Raw genomic sequence first — 19,513 nt, forward strand, 5'->3', positions numbered from 1 at the left:
GTGTGGGGGGGGATGTGTGTGGGGGGATGTGTGTGTGGGGGGGGGGTGTGTGGGGGGGGATGTGTGTGGGGGGGGGATGTGTGTGTGGGGGGGGATGTGTGTGTGGGGGGGGATGTGTGTGTGGGGGGGGGATGTGTGTGTGGGGGGGGATGTGGGGGGGGGGGTGTGTGGGGGGGGATGTGTGTGTGGGGGGGGGGCTGGTGTGTGTGGGGGGGATGTGTGGGGGGGGATGTGTGTGTGTGGGGGGTGTGGGGGGTGTGGGGGGGATGTGTGTGTGTGGGGGGATGTGTGTGTGGGGGGGGATGTGTGGGGGGGGGATGTGTGTGTGTGGGGGGATGTGTGTGTGGTGGGTTTGGGGGGTGTGGGGGGGGGTGTGTGGGGGGGGGATGTGTGTGTGGGGGGTGTGTGGGGGATGTGTGTGTGTGTGAGGGGGGGTGCTCGAAGCGCAAAGCCGTCCCTACTCTCACTCACAGCGAGCAGAGAAGCGGAGCGAGCGAGCGAGAGACGATTTCAAGGCGCAGCCCCGCGAGAGAGAGCGCAGCAGCAGCAGCAGCACTTTCTTCTTCACCCGACAAAAGTGAGTTGCAGAGCATGTCCAGTACGCGACCATTATGTCTCCTCCTCTAACCCTGCACACACACACATTATTACTACATACTATATAAAATTAAACTTTTTTTTGTCTTACCAAGTAAGGGGCCCACTTTTAGGTAATTTTCACAAGCGAGCTGCCTATCGCAAATGATAGTTCAACGACGTGGCTTTAGTGATCGTTTAAAGCGGCCCGAAAAACTCGAAACGCGTGATTGTTGATTCTGAACGTGTGAGTGGTGGGGGGGGGGCGAAAAACCGGAGGACTTGGGATAAAATCCCACGCGACCACGGGGAGAGCGAGACACGCAGACACCAAATATACACAGCGAGCGTCAGGGTTGCGGATCGAACCCACGATCCTCCTGCATACCAGGCGAGGTAGTTAACATTTCGCCACCGTGGCGTCTACTGGCACAAATTAATAAATATATACCCTGATAATACTTTCACAGACGAGCTTTAACGCCCTTTGCCTACATCCATGTGCCTGTGCACTTTTTTTTGTTAGAGGAAAAAAAAAGCCCCTTTTAAACTGTTGATCACGCGCACGCCCCTTTACACGATCCCGAGCGCATTAAATGTGTCACGGCTTTTTAGTGCACTGCTGGATGAGCGCTTCCCCCAAAGCGCCTGCTTTAGTGGTCGCGATGGTTGGGGTGGGGGGTAGAGAGAGAGATAGGTTGGGGGGGGGTTATTTGACCATACTTCACCACGCTGGGTTAGTCGGGCGCATAGCTGTTTTGGGTAGGAGAGGGACATTGGCGCACAATGCAACAATTGTAAATTTTCCCCAGCGCATAGGCTTATCGCAAAATCATGCATACTCGGTATTCTGCAGCCTGAATTCTGGGGCGGTGGCGCGGCTAACATCAGTTTAGCCACGGCTAACATCACTTTTGCCACTGATATCTGTCAGAATCGATCGGTTCTAACCCCAGCCCCACCGCTCCCACGCCTAGCACACCCTTGACCAACACGCGCTTACCAGCGTGGTGAAGTATGGTCAAACAGAAATTCCGTGGCGTTGGGATGCATTCAATCATCCATCAGTGGTAACACTGACAAAGGGCCGGACATTCTTTGCTGTTATCCTTCATCAATGTACGCACTCTGTTACAGCGTTCTCTCATCCTAATTATGATATACGCCATGCACATACGCCTGTATTCTCTTACCATGCACATTGAATGCGTGCACTTAATTCTGTTCTTGGCCTACAATCCCCATCGACCGTGCATATATATCATACCTGATGCACTTCACGTACTATACTAGTACAGGGCATACGTTTACATCCTTGGATATATTTCTTGGAAGCATGCATTGCATCATGCCGGTGTAACGTGTGCTCGATCATGCTCGGTATATTCTTATATTTGGCATACATCTACATTCATATGATAGCTGTTTATAAACAAAATAAACCTCAGTATTGTAATCAATATCAACGGAACAGCAGCGTCATTGACGGATGTGCTGAGTGTAATTGTCGTTTTGCACCACTGCCAATATCAATGTAATGCATTTAGTATCGCCACACGCACACACAATATACACTGTTGGCAGACTCGGTATGCAACGAGTGTGTACCTACTACCTACAACTACTCGGATTTTAGTTAGTCTCATAAAAGTGTGCACCCAACAAGTCGTCACAACACATGGCGAGCGAGTGGACAGCACGAGTAAAAGATGAGAGGTTGGTTGAGTGGTGTTGGGGGACTTGGATTATCCTGTAGACAGTGGAATTTTCGTTGATTAAAAAAACATTCGGTCACCTTGTCTTCGCTATAATAAACACAGATACAGACTTTATTACAAAGTTTTGTATTTTTAACATATTTTTTTTTCAATATAGCTATGCCATATACACAGTAGAAAACACGTGGCAGACGTAGTAATGATGTATTCAGGCAGTATGAATCTTGTATAATTATATTTAGTGTGTTTTTTTATTTAATAAGAAAGCATGTGGTGGGTAAGCGGTGTGTAATTATTAAACTTAATTTAAACGGCCTGGCGCGGGAAACGCGGTTCTGTCACGCTTAATAACGTTATTTGTCTTGTCAAAAGATTTGCGTTGGCCAGTCCATTGCTGGGTGAGGTATTTATACAGTAGCCCTTGGTGTGTGTGTGTAAATGCAGCTCTGACACCAGCCTTTTATTAGACTATCGGTAACGTTTATTTCGTTTTAAAAGTTATGAACAGGCCGTATAACTTGTAGTAACCCTACTGCATTGACACACATCACAACATCGCTACAAGATAGATGAGATATATGCATGAGTGCATCATTTTAGAATCACGAAACATCCGCCTGTAGTCTAAACTCGATTTGCCTGAAACCACTTTCCAACGTGGAGTCGCAGCAACATTTGAACACATCAACATTACAACCACTACAACTACACTGCTGTGCGTTGCTTTTAAACAAACGCTGCATTTATATCTGACACATCACCCAACTCCTCCACTTCCAATTTGCAGAACACGTAGGGATGCAAGGCGTGCTGGAACGAGTGTGTGGGGTGGGGATTTTGTGTGAAATATTATGTTGGATGTGGTTTACGAAAAAAACACACGCAAAGAAAAAGATCCCCCGCATAGCCTTAACAGACTGCAGTGGCAAGTGCTGTTAGCGAGCAGCACCTTAAGAAGGCCGGCACTGTGGCACCACGCCCGGCCGCCTTTGTCTCCCCCAGTGGCGATGTTTACTACACACCGCTACACCAGCTACTCATTTGAGGGCTGAGTCGACCGATGGGGAGGAGGAGTCCCAGGACTGGTTCAGAGTCAGAGATAATCGTTACCGATATCGGTGGCCGTGATCGGGAATCGAACTCAGCTCTCTGGGTCGGTATAGCGCCAACCGCTAACACTACCGCTTCCCACACTGGCCGTACACGCAGACACATCGTGGACTTGGTTGGCGTTGTGGGTGACCCCTGGGGGTTAGTTGCATGGGGGCTGGTGCCTTTTGTGCCTTTTCCCGCCCAATTTCAGAACGGAGGCTCTAACTTCCACGGACGGCATTGTCCCCCACCCCTATAACCCGTAACGGTTCCTTCTTGTGTGTGTGTTTTTTTTTAAAGAGGTCGGCAACAGCTGTGGATTTCACGGTGGTAAACTTTGCTAGCACTTCATGTGGAACAGATAAATGAAGAGCGCTGACTTGGAACACGTTTGTTGTTGTACTGTATCAGAATGGGTCGGTCATTTTGTTAAGTGATCGGTGTGTGTCCATACCTGTCAACCCCTTATCAGTGCCCTACCTTATTACAGACCTTATTGGTCACCCCCGTGCCCTTAGAAATCTTAACGTTCAGCCTACAAAGTCCCATCACAAGGGAGAAACACAAATAGAAAATGTATTTGCATTTTTTGCCCGTATTGAAACGTCTGTACGCCGTATGGACCTGAAAACTCAATTTCCCTGCACAAGAATACGGGTAAACCGTATGGGTTGACACGGTGTGTGTGTGCCTCCTTAAAAAGGTCCGTCAGTTGGTTTACATTTGACACAATCTGTTACATTTGACACATTTTGAAACGCGTGTTGTGTATCAGTACAACGGAAGTGGCTAATGCGTTTTTTTACGAATAAATATGAACTTTCACAAGACCATCATAACTTTAGTTGTCAATTTTCACAAAGATTTGTTGGAAAATAAGCCACTGTTAAACCCGTCTTTTTCATATATTTATCAAGCATGGTACCACGATGTAATTGATTATACTATCTGACGAACCAGTCCTTTTTAGCAATAGAAACTTACAGATACATTTTGATTATATGATGGGGGGGAAACGCATCTTCCCTGAAAACTCTTACCAACAGAAATTCAGGCATTATTAATAGTTTAGTATATTAATGCAGCAACATTGGACGTTAAAAGTTTAAAATGCAACGTCCAATTCTGTTGGGGGTTTAGTCCAAGTTACCATTTTGGAACCCAGTTCGCCCTCAAAATCCAGAAAACAAGAATCCGAACTTTGGGCTCCCACCTCGTTTAAATAAAAGGTTGATGGGCTATCCCTGGTTTAAATAAACGTCATTCACAGTATCGTCTGCGTATCTACAGCATCTACCAACATTGCCTCATCAGATTTGTTGTATAGATATTTTTTTGGCACGATGTTGGATCAAAGTGGGATGATTTATTCATTCTAAGCAAATGCTCTTCAAGGAGACAGTTCAAAGGGGCAAAAGGTTGGGAGTGTTTTCTTAAGCGGTTGCAGCAGGGTTGAACACGGGTAAAGATGCCACAGCTTGCAAAAAAGGTCAACAGTGCCCTCATGTGCAAACCTCATTGGTTGACCCCAAACCAGTAGTGGACATTCCTTGGGGCAGGTCACTTTGTGGTCACAGACAACAACTATTGACTTCCCCACTCACGTGTTTCCAACAAGGTGGTGATAATTTTACTGACCCCCCCCACCACCGTGATGATGATGATGAAATGGAATTGATCTCGGCTGTGAGTTGAAATCTAATTCTCATGATGTCAGAATGAGAAGCTGTGTTCATCCTGGAGAAATCCGATGAGCTATGAAGCTCTTTTTCACAGACGTCTCCATGCAGATGGAGACGTTGCTCAATTGAGCTGTGTATATATCAACAGGAGCACATGTGAAGGGCTTGCACGCTCTAAAATCCCATAAAAATGTAACGTAGATAAATACAGGAAATTACTTTGCACATAAAACAACATTTAACAATAATATTATACTTGCAAGCATACACTTCTTGTTCCTGAAATGCATTGTAGTAAAGTGTGTTTCTAGCAGTGTTATCTGGAGGCCGTGTTGGCATATAGATACAGTACTAGTGTGCCTCTGTACTGTACTTTACACTGCACAGTATTTATATTGTCTTTCAACGTTGCATTTAGATGTGTATACATGTGCTATTAATCGCCATGACCAATTCATCCCGGAATGCGCCTGCCTTCCCCCCCCCCATAAGACCTTGAAAACTAAGCAGAGTTAAGAATGGACAGAGCTCTTTGGACGGGTGACCACCCATGCATAAACAATGTACAGCATAGGTGTTGTGAGCAGCAGAGGAAAGCGCAGTAAAATCTGTTCTCTAATTCCCACCCCCCCCCACCCCCCACTTTTCATCAACCTGCACCGACCAGCGCGGTGAAGTATGGTCAATTAAACCATCGTCACCCGCACGGTGTGGAGGAGAACGCCATCCGGCAGTAGATTGACAAGTGGGCATGTCGCGCTGAACTTTACTCGCAACCATAAGTGTGATGCTACCCTGTTCTGCTCATGCGCACACCATGGGAATGTGGAATTTCCACGAGTGGCTCAGAGCCACCAATGAGACGAGCACCACCCCGATGCTCGATCGATCAGAGATGCTTGGACTTGACTCTTTAATGAAATGGTTGCTTTAATGCACGTGGCACAAAGAGAGGAAAATGGTTCGGATGTTTCGCTCAACCAATTGGCAATTGGGGCATGCGAGTTCAAAATATACAAGGCCCTCGCCCCAAGCTCTGGGAGGGAATTGTTGAGTTGCTGCCAATGTGTTCTGTGCATTGTCAGGCCTGCTGGATTTTGCCTGCAGCATTTTGAGTCGCGACAAGTACTGGAGCTACGTATGTTGAACTTCTTTCGCGCCGTACGTAGCCAGCCGTGCTAATCGGAGGTGCGGATGATGGTTACAATATCATGAACCGTGATCCGTCCACTCCCAGGATGAAGGCCCCTCTGCAAGCTGCCGTCTTTCGTATTTCTGCGATGCAATAACAAGCCACCTGGCATCTGTAACGTGCACTGGTTTCTTTGCCCCATCTCCCCCGGTGGACGTCCTCTAGGGCGCTTCCCAACCATTGGCTGCCACTCGGTCGTTATTACTGACCCGGCGGCCATCATCTCATCCTAATCTCGTCTCTTGTGCAAAAGCCGCCAACTTTTCTCTACAGTTTTGATCTCACGTGCAGCGTTTTTGTACGTCTCTTAAACCTGCGCGCGTTCTCTCAAGCACTCGTTTCTCTGTCTGCCCTGTCTCTCGATGTTACGAGTACAAGTTTACAAGCTTTTCCTGGTTTTAACCCAAAACACAGGTTAACAGAACAACTGCACAAAGTGCATTAAAAAATCATGCCTTGGTTTCCAGTGCCTTTTTATGGAAATTCAATACATGCTTCTAAAATACCGTGCAAGATGAAAAAAAATACTAAATTACAGGGCATCATGAATTCTAAATACTGCTTGAACTAGCTTACTGTACAACTGTCCATTTTGAACATGCTCGAACACGTAAAACTTTACGCTTGGCGTGCCCGAGTTACAATTTTTACATTCCCTAGCCAGGTGGGGCGCACAGATCTCTCCACTCATACCTGCGGCTGCCCTTAAGTCTGCACACAAATACATGTCGGACAACTGAATGCAAAAACGATCCCCATTTTAGTAGCGTCGTCACGATTTTGCCGAGGACTGTGCGGTTAGCGAGTAGCTGCAACGGCAGCTTTAGAACCAGCACCCGCACCGTGGCACCCGGCCGCTTAACGATGGTGTTGAGCACCACGAACAGGCACTAATTTTAGGTCGAGTTGAAGTGAGAAGCCACCGACAAAAACGTCACGAACACCGTCAATATAACAGAACAATGTAAGTCTCTATTCTCCTATGACGTGGTAGTAGTTGCGTTCCTGAAGAACACCACGTTATGGAATAATGGCGTTATAATGAAGTAATATATAATATTGGGGGTTAAGCGCAGTCCTCGATAACACGGGAGATGCGTTTGCAGGCTGAACAAAGACTGAGGTGCATGGATAGCATCTAGAAGCATCCAGCAGCATCCCACCTTGTGTGATGCTACGCCGAGGCAGCCGTACAACCTCTTATTCTTACTCGTGCGACGTAGCTCTGTTCACTCAGTCGCATTGTATCCAATTCGAATCCGCGTTATATATTAAAAAAAACATGTTCCCCCAATACATTAATCGCGTTATAGCCAATTCGCGCTGTGAAAAGACGCGTCATAGGAGACCTGACTTCATGGCAGGCTGATGTTGTGGGAAATGACCCTTAACTCGGGGCAGTTTTGGCGGAGCAGCTATTGCTTTCTTTCCTTTGCTTTCTCGTTCCCAGTCTGTGTTAAACTAATTCGAATCCTATATCTGCCACAGTTGTGCGGGAGTAATGCACGCGTAGTGAAGCTCTTACGATGTCGTGATTGAATGGAAAATAAACGTGCACGTATTCGTATAAGTTTCACTCGCAAGGGTTATATGGTGTAATTAAACGGCCTGGGATTAAATCAAGTACACGTGTTGCACTCTATTGTCAAATTATACCTTGCTCTGGCAACAGCGTCATGCAAAATCAACCTAAATATCTTGGGAAGTAGAATAGAGCAAATCGAGTAACTAATAAATTACATCCATTCCCAATCCACCAATGGGATGATGAATGCCCTCTCCATGCCACGTTGGCAGAGCAGGAGAGGTTTGACCACACTTCACCACGCGGGCCCCAGTACCGGTTGGTGAAGTGGCAGGAAGGGCAGGACTGGTTCTCGCGCATCACTTGCCAACTGACGTTAGGCGTGGCCAGGAATCAAATTCGTGTCGCCAGGTTCACAGAGCGGGCTGTGTGTGGCCACTGTATACCGCTCTCTCCGCCCTGTGCGGCAGGAAGTACAATACTAGTAAATAAAAAAACAGGAAAGGGTCTGCTCCATCACCAAGTTGGAATAACAGTCGATCAACCGCTAGGCATTTTTTTTATTATTGTTAACATTTCTTTGAAGCATGACAAACCTTTTGTAAACGCTGCTGGAATACATTGGGCAAGACCATCCTTAGGTCAATAGACTATAATGTTATTACATTTTATTCTGGAAATGAAAGGAGCCCTTCGTTGTTTTACTTTTATTTTTACCCTTGTTTTATTGACCACAATATCCCTGCCAAGAATATACAGAACTGTACTATCAATCTGAATTGCTCTATGAGAATGGAATATTTGCCAATGACCAAAAATTCCAGAAGCTTAAGGATGGTCATGCCTGCTTTTTTCCTTGGATGGATGATCACCCTTGCATACCAGGTGTTACAGGCTTGAGGCTGAGAGGTGCTTGGATATGGTAATGGGTACACACTCCGCAGAATTGGTCCACTCTGCTCAATTGAATCTCTGGATTGAACCTATCTGTGCCGAGTTTTTCGCAGTATTCCCTCACATGCATGGGGGGTTTCTACGTATATTGTACTCTGGTTTCCTGCCACATGGCCAAAGCTCATAAGTGGTGTTAACACCCAAACATTCACAGGGAGGATCATACCGAAAGAAGTCCTCAGCCTCGGTGAGGCTTTCCTGGTGGCAGAAATAATTCGCATCAGATACCACGTGCTCCCTTGTGTATACGTCCCGTGCCCCCCCTCCCCCTGCATCTCTCTCTGCGTACGCTTTTGTACTCAAGCCATGAGATATCCGTTACATCGTTTTCACGACCAGATTTCCCCAAGTGTTCGGTATATGCCTCCGGAGTGCATTCGGCTTGGCCGCTTGCCTGTTGGAGCGAACAAAAAAAATGCACTGTATGCGGAACCCACTTGCAGTTTGAAGCATTCGCCCGCTTTGGTTTGCGCAAACGCATGTCTGAACCTGAGGGGAGAATTGTCACCGAGTCTTAATGGGAACGAAATCCACCGAGCACGCCCAGAACATTCGGTCAGTTGGAACACCTGAGATGGGGAAAGATGACAGAAAGAAAGCGGTGGCGTGGTTTATATTACGGCACCGCTTTTAATGATCATTTAACTGCTCCGCCCTGGCTCCTGACAATGAGCCACTAAACTACGGTAAAAGATCAGCGTGTAAAAAAAAAAAACCACAAAGCCTTACAGAGTTTTAAAAAAAACATTTGCACACCACTTGCTAAGAAACGCATCCCAATGACGCACCCAAGCGTGGTGCAGTTGTAAATGTTTACGTGAATTCTTTACGCAGGGCGTGCTGGTTTGCACACAGTCTCATCGCTTATTCATCGAAGCGCCAACACGTCTATCGGTGATATCGGCAGGCAGTGAAACACATTGCCATGGCGATGGAGGTTTTTCATTTTTTTTTACATTGTCAGTTATCCCGCAGAGCAATGACGTGAATTTATCTTAGGCACGGTCCCTCCATAACACCCAGCGGTTTATGGAATCGTCGATGTAACTGTCGTGCGTGTTTTGACAGCTTCTAATACACTGCGTTTCTGTAGAAATCTTGTCATCCGCAACCTTATTACTTGCCACTGATATCCGTTTTGAAGGATGATATAAGTAGGGTGTACGAAAATATAAGCTGTAGGCTTTACGAAAATTACTGTTACCCGTGGCCAAAATCATTAGCAGTTATCCTTGATTATCCATTGGGTTTTCCATACCCGCTGTGCACAGCAGCTTCCTGCTACCCCTATAACCGTGGTTAAGAGGATTTCTACTGTACACGTCGGTCCGTGACAAGGACCACACACAGGTGTCGAGAATCTTTATTTGGGTGGCTGGATGCTCCAGGGTTAGCAAGTTCACCACTGGCTGAGAACACGTGGTTGCCGATTCGATTTAGCGTCGCAGGGCTGTGAAGTACACGTAAGCACTGACGGAGTGTGTCATTTGATGTCGGGTGGATGCTAAAGGGTTCATGGTGTTATTTGCAAGAAGAGTAACGCCATTGTGCAAATCGATGATTTGAAAATTACCCCATAAGTACATTTTGTGCAGAAAATACTGAATCGTTGCTAGGTGCGGGGTAATTGCCATTGACGTTTCTCACGAATTGCACCCGTTTCCACATTATTCAAGGACCAAAAACGTGTAACAGTTTTATTAAAGTGTTATAAAGAGGCGTTGTAAAATCTGAATGTTGCGTATCAGCAGCAATGAATTCAGAGGCGACAAATAAATTTGAACATTCTCCAACTCTTTTGGCTCTCTTGGGCTATCAACTAAAGATCACAAAGCGTGTCCTGTAGGAAGATTCCTAATACTGTACTGTATACACAGTACACAAAGTAAATGGGAGAGTTTTTCACTTGTCGAAGAGATAAATGCGGACACTGGGATCCGTAACTACCACTTCCAGGTGACGGTCTAATCCACACTTGCCCGTATAAAGAGGATGAATTATGTACTTCTGGAAGACCCCTTCCCAGTCAACTATGGTCAGGTCAATCCCACAGCAGGGTGTAGATGATGGGATGCATTAGCTGCAGCTTCTGGGTGACTCCTATTATCTGTAAAAAGTGCACGGATAATAGGAAACAATTTTAATTAGAAGAAGTGCCGGGATCAACTCGGGACGTGGATGAAAGAGAAATGAGTCCAGGAATCGAACTCACGTCATTGGGTTCATGACGCAGCACGCTAACCGGTGCGCCATCACGCCATCACCCAAACGATAAATGTTCGACTGTGAGTGCCACATTCATTGGTCATCGGACTTTTTCGATCAGTGTGGCGAAACATTTGCATTGATTGAATTAATGAAAAGGCAGGGAAGCTTGGTGGTTGCCTGTCGGAGACAGCCCTTTACATTTACATGGTATACCTGTAGGAAGCAGTACAGCAAATATATTGCTGGAATACGTGTGCAGATTTATGTTCGGGGTTTTGAGGGTTGCCTCCTCGTAGGTGTGGTTTTACCACACGGTGTCATTCATCAAATTACAGTACTTTGGAGACAAGGTTGGTGGCTTGTACAGATTTCATGATGCCGCACCCGGACTGCTAATTTGTAAGGGATACTGGGCTGGCCAAGCACAAGGCAGCACAGCAAGCAGGTCAGCACGATCTGCGCAGATCTCAAAGGGTCCTCACCAAATCGTTTGTGTGGTTTCTCCAGGCTCTTGAGTTTTTTTTTTCTTCCCCATGTGCAAAATGCTCACTAAGGAATTGGGCCAACATCCCAAAAAAGCAGGGACACCCTGCAATTTCTTTGATGGAGATAATGAAGTTACAATTATTAGTTGTATTTAAAGGGTGCTGAAAGCCAGTTCTGTGGCTGTCTGTAAAATGTCTGCCAACTAATTTTGTCGGTGTATAATTGAGACCCAACACACGCACAATTAATCGAATTAAATGCAGAAATTATAAATCTCAATAAGCCCATTGAAAACCTGTTACCATGCCTAAGCTTTAATGTTTGAGCTAACCGTGAAGTGAACTGCATCAGTGCACACACTGAGGACTGAAATCTATTCCGTAAGATGGGAGGCAGCACGTTCTGCAAGTTTTGTTAAACAAAATTTACCAGGGAACAACGCAATATTGGTGAACAGGCAGCGCAACAAAAAAAAACAGCACACAGTCTACTCTGTACAGTGATGTAACACGTCTGTGCCTGTGTACTTTTCTTGGAAGTAGTCCCAGCGTGAACCCGTCCGGATCATGATTGTACGGTATGTTCATATTTATGTTTTTTTGTTCATTCCTCGGCTGTAAATCATCCCACACAATCCGCTGCAACGTCAGCTTCGTGACCCGGCTAAAAACGTCGCGTATCCAACGACGGCATGCCTCTGCCACCGCGACAATGACAGAGGTGGGCCGCGGCATTTTCGGAATTGCAGAAGATGAAAGAACCTCGCTGATCTCCAACTAGGACAAACGAAACTCTCCTGCACCCGTGCCGTTCCGTGGCCAATCCAGCACCCGCCCCCACCTCCCACCCCTCTCCCATTGGTCACGGCGCAATATGGCAGCAGACATCCGCCAACTCCCAACCAACACCCTGCCCTGTAAACTCTTTCGGTTTGCACGCACATGGGTGGAGTTGGGCCCGCTACACCCACAGCCGCTTACACTCACCCATCCGGGCCCACGGTGGTGTTTTGGTTTGGTGTCCGGAGCAAGCTGGAAAGTGTGCCCCGCGGAGTGAAGAAGCAGCTTTGTGAAGCGCTGCACTATGGTTACAATCTTATCATCTGAACCGCTGCTATCCGCTCTTCTCCCATATCCACACCCCCCGAATTGATGTGGAAAATCATATTACCTGCGCATCAATACGTCCCAATGTACACGCTTATCCGTGCATAAGTCTCCGCGCTTATCCCCAGATGACGATCCACTTGGAAGTCAGTCTCCTGAAAGCACCAAATTAATAACTTTATTTTAAATATCTGCATATTTATCTGGATAAGAGAGAAGACCGCTTGGGTTGCGATCGAAACGTCGTGGGTTTTTTGCTTTTAATGTTATTTTATTTTTGTTTTCTATTTACGCGACTTTACCGAAAGAACCTAGAATATGAATTGCTGTGCAATATTTGTGTTTATTTACAGATAACAGGAGTAATATCCACGGATAAACAGCAGACATTGTGACAGTAAACACCATTGGTGTACCCCCCCCCCCCCCCTTTTTACTCGTAGCAGGAGGGGGGTTTTGCACCGTCTTCTCTTTGAACGTTTGGGATAAAAGTTTGACATGACGCTGATTTAGTGCCCCACATTCTTTAATAAAATACGCCCTTTTTTCTCTCTTGCCATTGAAAAGCTGCCCTCCTTTAATAATGGAGGAGCCACTTGAGCTGCCCCGAAGGCTGTGCACAGACAATCGCCCCAACATAAAAGTCGATGTTTACCAATGGCATGTTCTCACATATGCACGTCCTCCCATTGGGGCACCAGCGAACCTCACTTGACGGCCAAGCGCACGCCTTGGGTTTTTCGAATGCCTCCTAATGCGAGAAAACGTGCGCTATATTATTCAACTGTTCTTACTTAACAATGGCACGTCACATCGTATATAATTGACTGCAGTACTTTAGGATTATATATATTTAAAAACAAAATCTCCATCAATAATTTGCAGCGCCCGGTCGCGATGATGCTATTGCGTCGGCAGATTTCAACGCGTTCGTTGAAAGTGCTGGACAGTAAAAAAAAAGTAACGCGGTGATGTTTGTAGAAAATGGGGAGAAAAAAAATAGTCCCATACAACAGCAGAGTTTTGGGAGCAAGCGATGTCTTTCGACGTAAATCGAAAATTGCAGGACTACTAGAACCGCGGTGGGTTTCACCCGTTGTGCTGCTGCCAAGGCTCTGCGATGCGTTTCGTTGTGCCGACGTCGCTGTGTGTCACTGGGCACGATGTCCCGACGTTTCGCTCCATGTGCTGTGGAGGTTTGGGGGGGGTGGTGCTTCTTCTGCCAACTGAATTGAGCTCTGATTTTTCCCCCCCGTAATCAGCTCCCAAATTCGATTTTCTCGGGGGGGGGGGGGTGAGATGGGGAAGCTCCCGGCGCGTGGAGCGAAACGTCGGACAATTAGACAATTATGCAACACGCGGGATGATAAGAGCTCTAAAACGCTTTAAATGTGTTGGAAAAAAAGGACGGGCAAAATGGCTGAAGCGCTGGCCCTTGTTTTTGATTGGTGCGGTCCCCCACGTGCTTGGCCGTTGGGGTTTAAAAATGTGGTCGCACGCCTTTGCCTGGTGAAAACCAGGGTGGTGGGGCGGTGGGGAGGGGTAATTAGAGACCGGCTGTATACAAAGCCAGCGTCTCAGCTGCAGCGCCTTGAAACCTGAGCCTGTCAGACACCACCACCACTCCCAGCACCCCAAGCTAAGCAGGCAGGGGTAGTCCCCGGTCATAAACTCGACGGGAAACCCAAAAAGGAAAAACAAAATACACAATTGCTGCATTCCTGTAAGAAAGAAGTGTGTTGTTTCGAGTCGTAGCAAGGATTGCTTTAATTCCCTAAGGACGGTGACGATTTTAGAATGGGTGCACGAAAAAAATGCCGCTGCACTAACGTGATGCCCGAGGGATACTGTGCTGAGAGATCTGTTGGACATCGGGAGACGAAACTTGAAAGCGATCTTGTGTCTGCGTAGTACAGGGCTCTACAATGTGTAATCCAGATGTCGCCCGTTCGATTCGATCGCCGGGCTCGGCGCTTGATAACAGCAGTGCAAAGTTAGTCGATCGGCAAAGTCACTTGTGGCGGGCTAAAGGTGTGGGTGCCACCACCTCTTCCAAGGCGTCTGGCCAGTGTAGACGAGTAGGCCAAAAAAGGTTCTTCGAGTGGAGGTCATTCCATCGGTAGTAATGTGCAAGCAATTTTTTTGGGTGGGTGGTACAATGTGGGCCCAAAAACATTGTGACGATCCATGGGCAGTGGTCTATGTGTCTACACGTTGGCGTAAACGGCATGTTAATGACTAATCGAATGGATTTATGGTTTTACTATTTACATATATGCCTGGCATACATGAGCATAAACGAAGAGCAAACCGATAAAGCTTAAGAGTGGATAAGCAAACATTTGGGGGGGGGGGGGTTGACCTAGATTTAAAATCTTGCTCGTAGGTTAACCAATTATATATTATTAGCCCATTTTCCTCGGCGGTCTTTGTATGGAACTCTGTGAAAGTGAAATTGCGTGGATGACGAGATGACTAGTGGCAGCCAAGGAGAGGACGTGGATCGTTTACATCGCAGGATCGCGAGAGATGGCACTTGCTTTGGGTTGGCCCTTCATCCAGCGGGGGATTGACCAAGGCCGATGATGAGATGATGCGTCCGAGAGAAGGGAAACACAAAAAAAGAGCGTTTGCGAGAGTTCATTGAAGTGTGAGAGAGAGAGAGAGATAAACCCCTAACGTCGGTGACGGGGTGGAAACATCCCCTGTAAGGAGTGGCGCACTCCACAATTGGTGTGTCTTGTGAGCAACGGGTGGGTGTGGCATCAACTATTGCGAGCAGTGTTTTTTGTTGTTGTGTGGGGTACGTTGGGCACGATTTCCCTCCCCCCCCCCCCCACAACTCCCACCGTGTGTGCTGCTTGAGCCGCCGAGACCCATTGCCCCGAACGGCTCGTGTACACGGACTAAACATTGTCTGCGAACAGAAGGGTCGTGTTTCATCCCTTGGCAGCGTTAATGCAGCAGCCAAAATGCGACTTTAAATTGAAAACAATGTAATTGTAGTCAAGGTCGACGCACTGATGACTCTGTTGGCAAACTGTGAACGTACTGCTTGCTCATGAGCTACTTTTAAAGGGTATTTTTTGATTGCCTCGGCAGCTCTCACGTCTGTATTATTTCACCTGATGACGATCGCTTGTGTTGTGATCGAAACGTCGTAGTTTTTGGTTTCATTTTCTTTGAACCTATCTACGTGACTTTACCGAAAGACCCAAAGAATATTAATTCCTGCAGTCACGAAAGCTTTTAAGTCAAGATTAAGCCCTGGTGACTTCGCTTAACAGCTCCAGTCGTGGGTGTTTTTGGGCTACTACTGACACCTACTGCATTCCAATTGCTGTGAAAATAAAACAATTGCTAAGCATGGGCCCCCGAAAATATGAAGTAGCCAGCAAACAAACGTGGTTGTGTTAGCTAATTGTATAAGGAGCATACCCACGCGGTTGCATTTTTAAATGTATGCTCAGCTGCGATGCTCTTAGATGATTTGGCTGCTATAAAATTCCCCATGATAAGCAGCTTCGTTGAATTATCATGTGTCCAGGCCGCTTCTGAAAAAGAACTAATAGCCCAGTGGGCTTTAAATGGTAAAATAAGAAAAGGTTGAGTTTTAGTTAATTTATTTTTAGGGCTTTGCTTACCTTTCCTATACTTTGCACTCCTATAGTTTTTTTCGTGTTGTTTGTTGTAACTTTCTGACCCGCCCCCTACTGGACATCTGTGAAAAAGAGCATATATAGCACATCGGATTTCTCCAGGGTAAATAAATATACTGATTCTGATTTCAAATGACACGTATGCTGTGCTCATAGTAGTGTGTACAAGTAACCACGTTAAATCAAAGGTTTAGAACTAGAATTACTTGCTCATTCCACTGCTGATACAAGGGCCTCCACTAGAGGGAGTTCTGAAGAGATCCCCTCTGGAATATATTTGGCCTATAATTCCAAACTGGCCAGACATCTTGCAATAGGTGGGAGTACCCACCACACTTTACCCTCTCCACCACAAGCGACCTGCCGTTCAACTGAGGTGCACCAAATTTACACCGCTGGGTGGATACAGACGGCGATGGGGGGGGGATTTCAAAACCTTGCACCGTTGTTTCAAATGTCGTGCCAGGAGATGGTTACACCACGGGGGAAAATCTGTGCTCGCAACAATGACGACGTTTCTTTTCTCTCGTCTGCTTTTGTTTCCCCAACAGCAGAAGTAGCTCCGTCATCATCGCAAGATGTTTGCCCTGCTCATCTCCATCTTTATCCTGCACATTGCGAACATCGTCCTCCTCTTTGTGGCCACCATTGACAATGTGAGTATCTCGTTTCACCTCGGGGTTCAGCCAAGAACGGAGAATCTCCGTGCCCCAAATGGCCACTGGAGCGGTGCTTGTGTACATCGGCAGCTCTGAATCGGTGGGGAAAATTCCACATTCGCATGGCAGCGGGAGCTGGTCGGTGCTATGACCGAATTACTAAGGACACCCGATATTGAATTACTAAATACACCCGATCTTGCCGGATCTTGGAAGCTCAGTCGGGTTGATCCTGGTTAGTACTTGCATAGACTACCACCAGTGCAACAATGCGTTTAGAGTATTTGGCTGTTATAAATTTCCATGCGATAAGCCACTTCGTTGAGCTATCATCTGTGGCCAGATCGCTTCTGAAGATGAAGCTAATAGCTCAGTGGGCTTCACCTGGTAAGATAGACATAGTTTAGTTTTATTTGTATATTTTAAGTAATTTGTTTACCTTTCCTATACTTTGCAGTGCTATCATGTTTTTTGTATTGTTTGTTGTTGTAAGGTCCTGACCCGCCCCTACTGCACATCTGTGAAAATGACTTTTAGAGGCTCATCGAATTCCTCGAGCATTAAATGAATATTCTGACTGATCGTAGGGATCCTTGGTGGTGGGGATACTGCAGTGCGTGACTGTTTGTGAGTTTTCCGGGGACTCTGGTTTCTTCCTGCATGCCAAAGCCTCATTGATGGAATTGCCCAAACGTCCCAATATAGCTAGGGCTTGCCTGAAAGAGAGCCTCTAGGCTCTTGAGGATTATTTGGGTAAATAATTGTCATTTCCTGTATTGTCATAGTCTTGCCATAGGCGAAACAACTGTTAGCGTTGCGCAAAACGTATTTTTTTTATAGACTCGGGTTAAATAATGGGTTAATTTGGGCCTTAGGCTTTAGCTGATAAATAATTGCATCCCCAGAATGTGACAATGCAAAATACTCGCCCGCTGGCCGTTCGCAGTCCAGCGACGTTTGACAACAGCTGCTCAACACAAATCTGCTTGCGCTGCAACGCGTACGTACACCGCATGGTCGAAATTCCAAATTCTCCGCACCTAAATTACCACAAAAAATGTGACTCCTGCTTAACCATCCACCCCAGCAGAGGGTGTGGAGCTCTGTGTGTTTGGCTTCGGTTTCTAAGAATGTTACGTAGTAGACTGTGATGTGGGGGGGAAAAAACGATCGTGTATATGATGGCTGATAAAAAAAAAATGCTCAGAGATGCCACGGAATTTGAAGTGCTGAATAATTCATTTAATTCCCTCGGACAGTTTGGGTTCTTTTGATATCGCACCACATTGACATTTTGGCTTCGGCCCAAGTCTCATTGACAGCAGCATTAAGTAATTGCACACTCTTACAACTCGGTAGGTTTTCCCAGTAGTGCTGCTGTAGCCCTCCGCTGAGTTTCAGGTTGAAGTGCGTGTTGTTGTCGGGCTTGGAGGGAAACGTTGGACATTGTGCGCCAAAACACACGTGGTAAAACACAATGGAGTGCAAATGATGATCTTCTAAATTGTGCCACCGGTTAATCCTTCATGATTGTGGAGCGTTTTCGGCGAATGAGCGTTCGCTTGCCACTTGCTGCTGAGGTTTGCAGTTTTGGCCACGCGCGGCCCCCTGTAGAGCAACAAACCGCTGTCTGCCAACAGTGGACGTGAAAGATTCTGTGAAGTTATTAAAAAAAGAGTAGGCCACGTATGCCGGCGTCACGGTTTACATTTGACGCATTTGAAATATTACCAGCAAAAATGACTCAATTGGGGAAAAGACGTGGCAACATCGTTCCCTCACCAAAAAAACTCAGCAGGACCCTCCATTAAAGAATCGTGAGACTCATTGAGGCTCTGCTGGGTAAATAAAATGTTGAAGTGAAAAGTAAAAACAGGGCGACACGACAGAAGGCGGTTGCATAGCATCACCAGCATTGCGATTCAATTTGGCAAACATTCCACGTGGAGGGAAGAATTTAGTTCTGTGGCTCTGCAGTGGTCAGGCTGCGTTGGTGCCTGGCTTCGTTGCCCTCTCCCTTGCAGAGGTCAAACCGTCGGGCGTTTTGTCCCTGAAGGCGAGTGGTAAGCGAGTGGTGATGGAGAGTAACTGTGTGGTGGGCCATCAAAGCACGCAAATTCCACATGCAGAGCTGTGTCAGAATCAGAGCAGCCAAAGTGGAGTTAATAATAATGCTCCCTATTTGCCCAGGAATGGCCTGTTGATTCTCAGGATTCTATTTTCAGGAGGGTCCTGCATTGCGATGTTTGGCAATTGCCTCAATGAGCTATCTGATCCTGGCTTCAGTTTGTTATTCGGCATTTTAATCTGATGTTTCGGAGTGAAACGTCGGACATTATGCTTGACAAGACGCAGGTACAACCTGAAAACACATCGAAGAGCTTTGCAGCAAAAACCTGCGAAATCCTGCCCAGCAGTACCGATGAATTAGTACCCTGAACAAAACAAATGTATAAGAGAGTGGGGTAACACTCAAAGCAACTCAGATCGAATGAAGGGTCCATTGTTGTCTTGCCATCCATTTTCCATCTCACAGCTCAGGCCTACAACACCTGGTATAGCCACAGACAGACTTGTCACCCCAACTGCTTAAGTTCCAGTAGCTTACATTCGGGGTTATTTTGTCATTGCCTCTCCCGTGAAGGATTTATAAACC

General features: G+C 46.5%; 1 protein-coding gene across 2 annotated transcripts in view; it reads left to right on the forward strand.

Moving 5' to 3' along the window:
- The first annotated feature begins 429 nt into the window (after nt 1-429).
- The window catches only part of LOC116949700 (peripheral myelin protein 22-like), a 33,072-nt gene continuing 13,988 nt past the window's right edge, over nt 430-19,513 (forward strand). Inside the window, exons 1-2 of one of the 2 annotated variants that reach the window (XM_032967302.2) lie at nt 430-577; nt 16,750-16,854. In XM_032967302.2, the coding sequence (XP_032823193.1) occupies nt 16,777-16,854 (78 nt within the window). In that variant the 5' untranslated portion in view covers nt 430-577; nt 16,750-16,776. The remainder of the gene's footprint in view (nt 578-16,749; nt 16,855-19,513) is intronic. The other variant, XM_032967303.2, reaches the window with a different exon arrangement.

This window comes from Petromyzon marinus, chromosome 37, assembly GCF_048934315.1.
Source record: "Petromyzon marinus isolate PM22_M1 ecotype Great Lakes invasive population chromosome 37, UKy_Petmar_22M1.pri1.0, whole genome shotgun sequence".
In the NCBI taxonomy this organism is placed as follows: domain Eukaryota; kingdom Metazoa; phylum Chordata; class Hyperoartia; order Petromyzontiformes; family Petromyzontidae; genus Petromyzon; species Petromyzon marinus.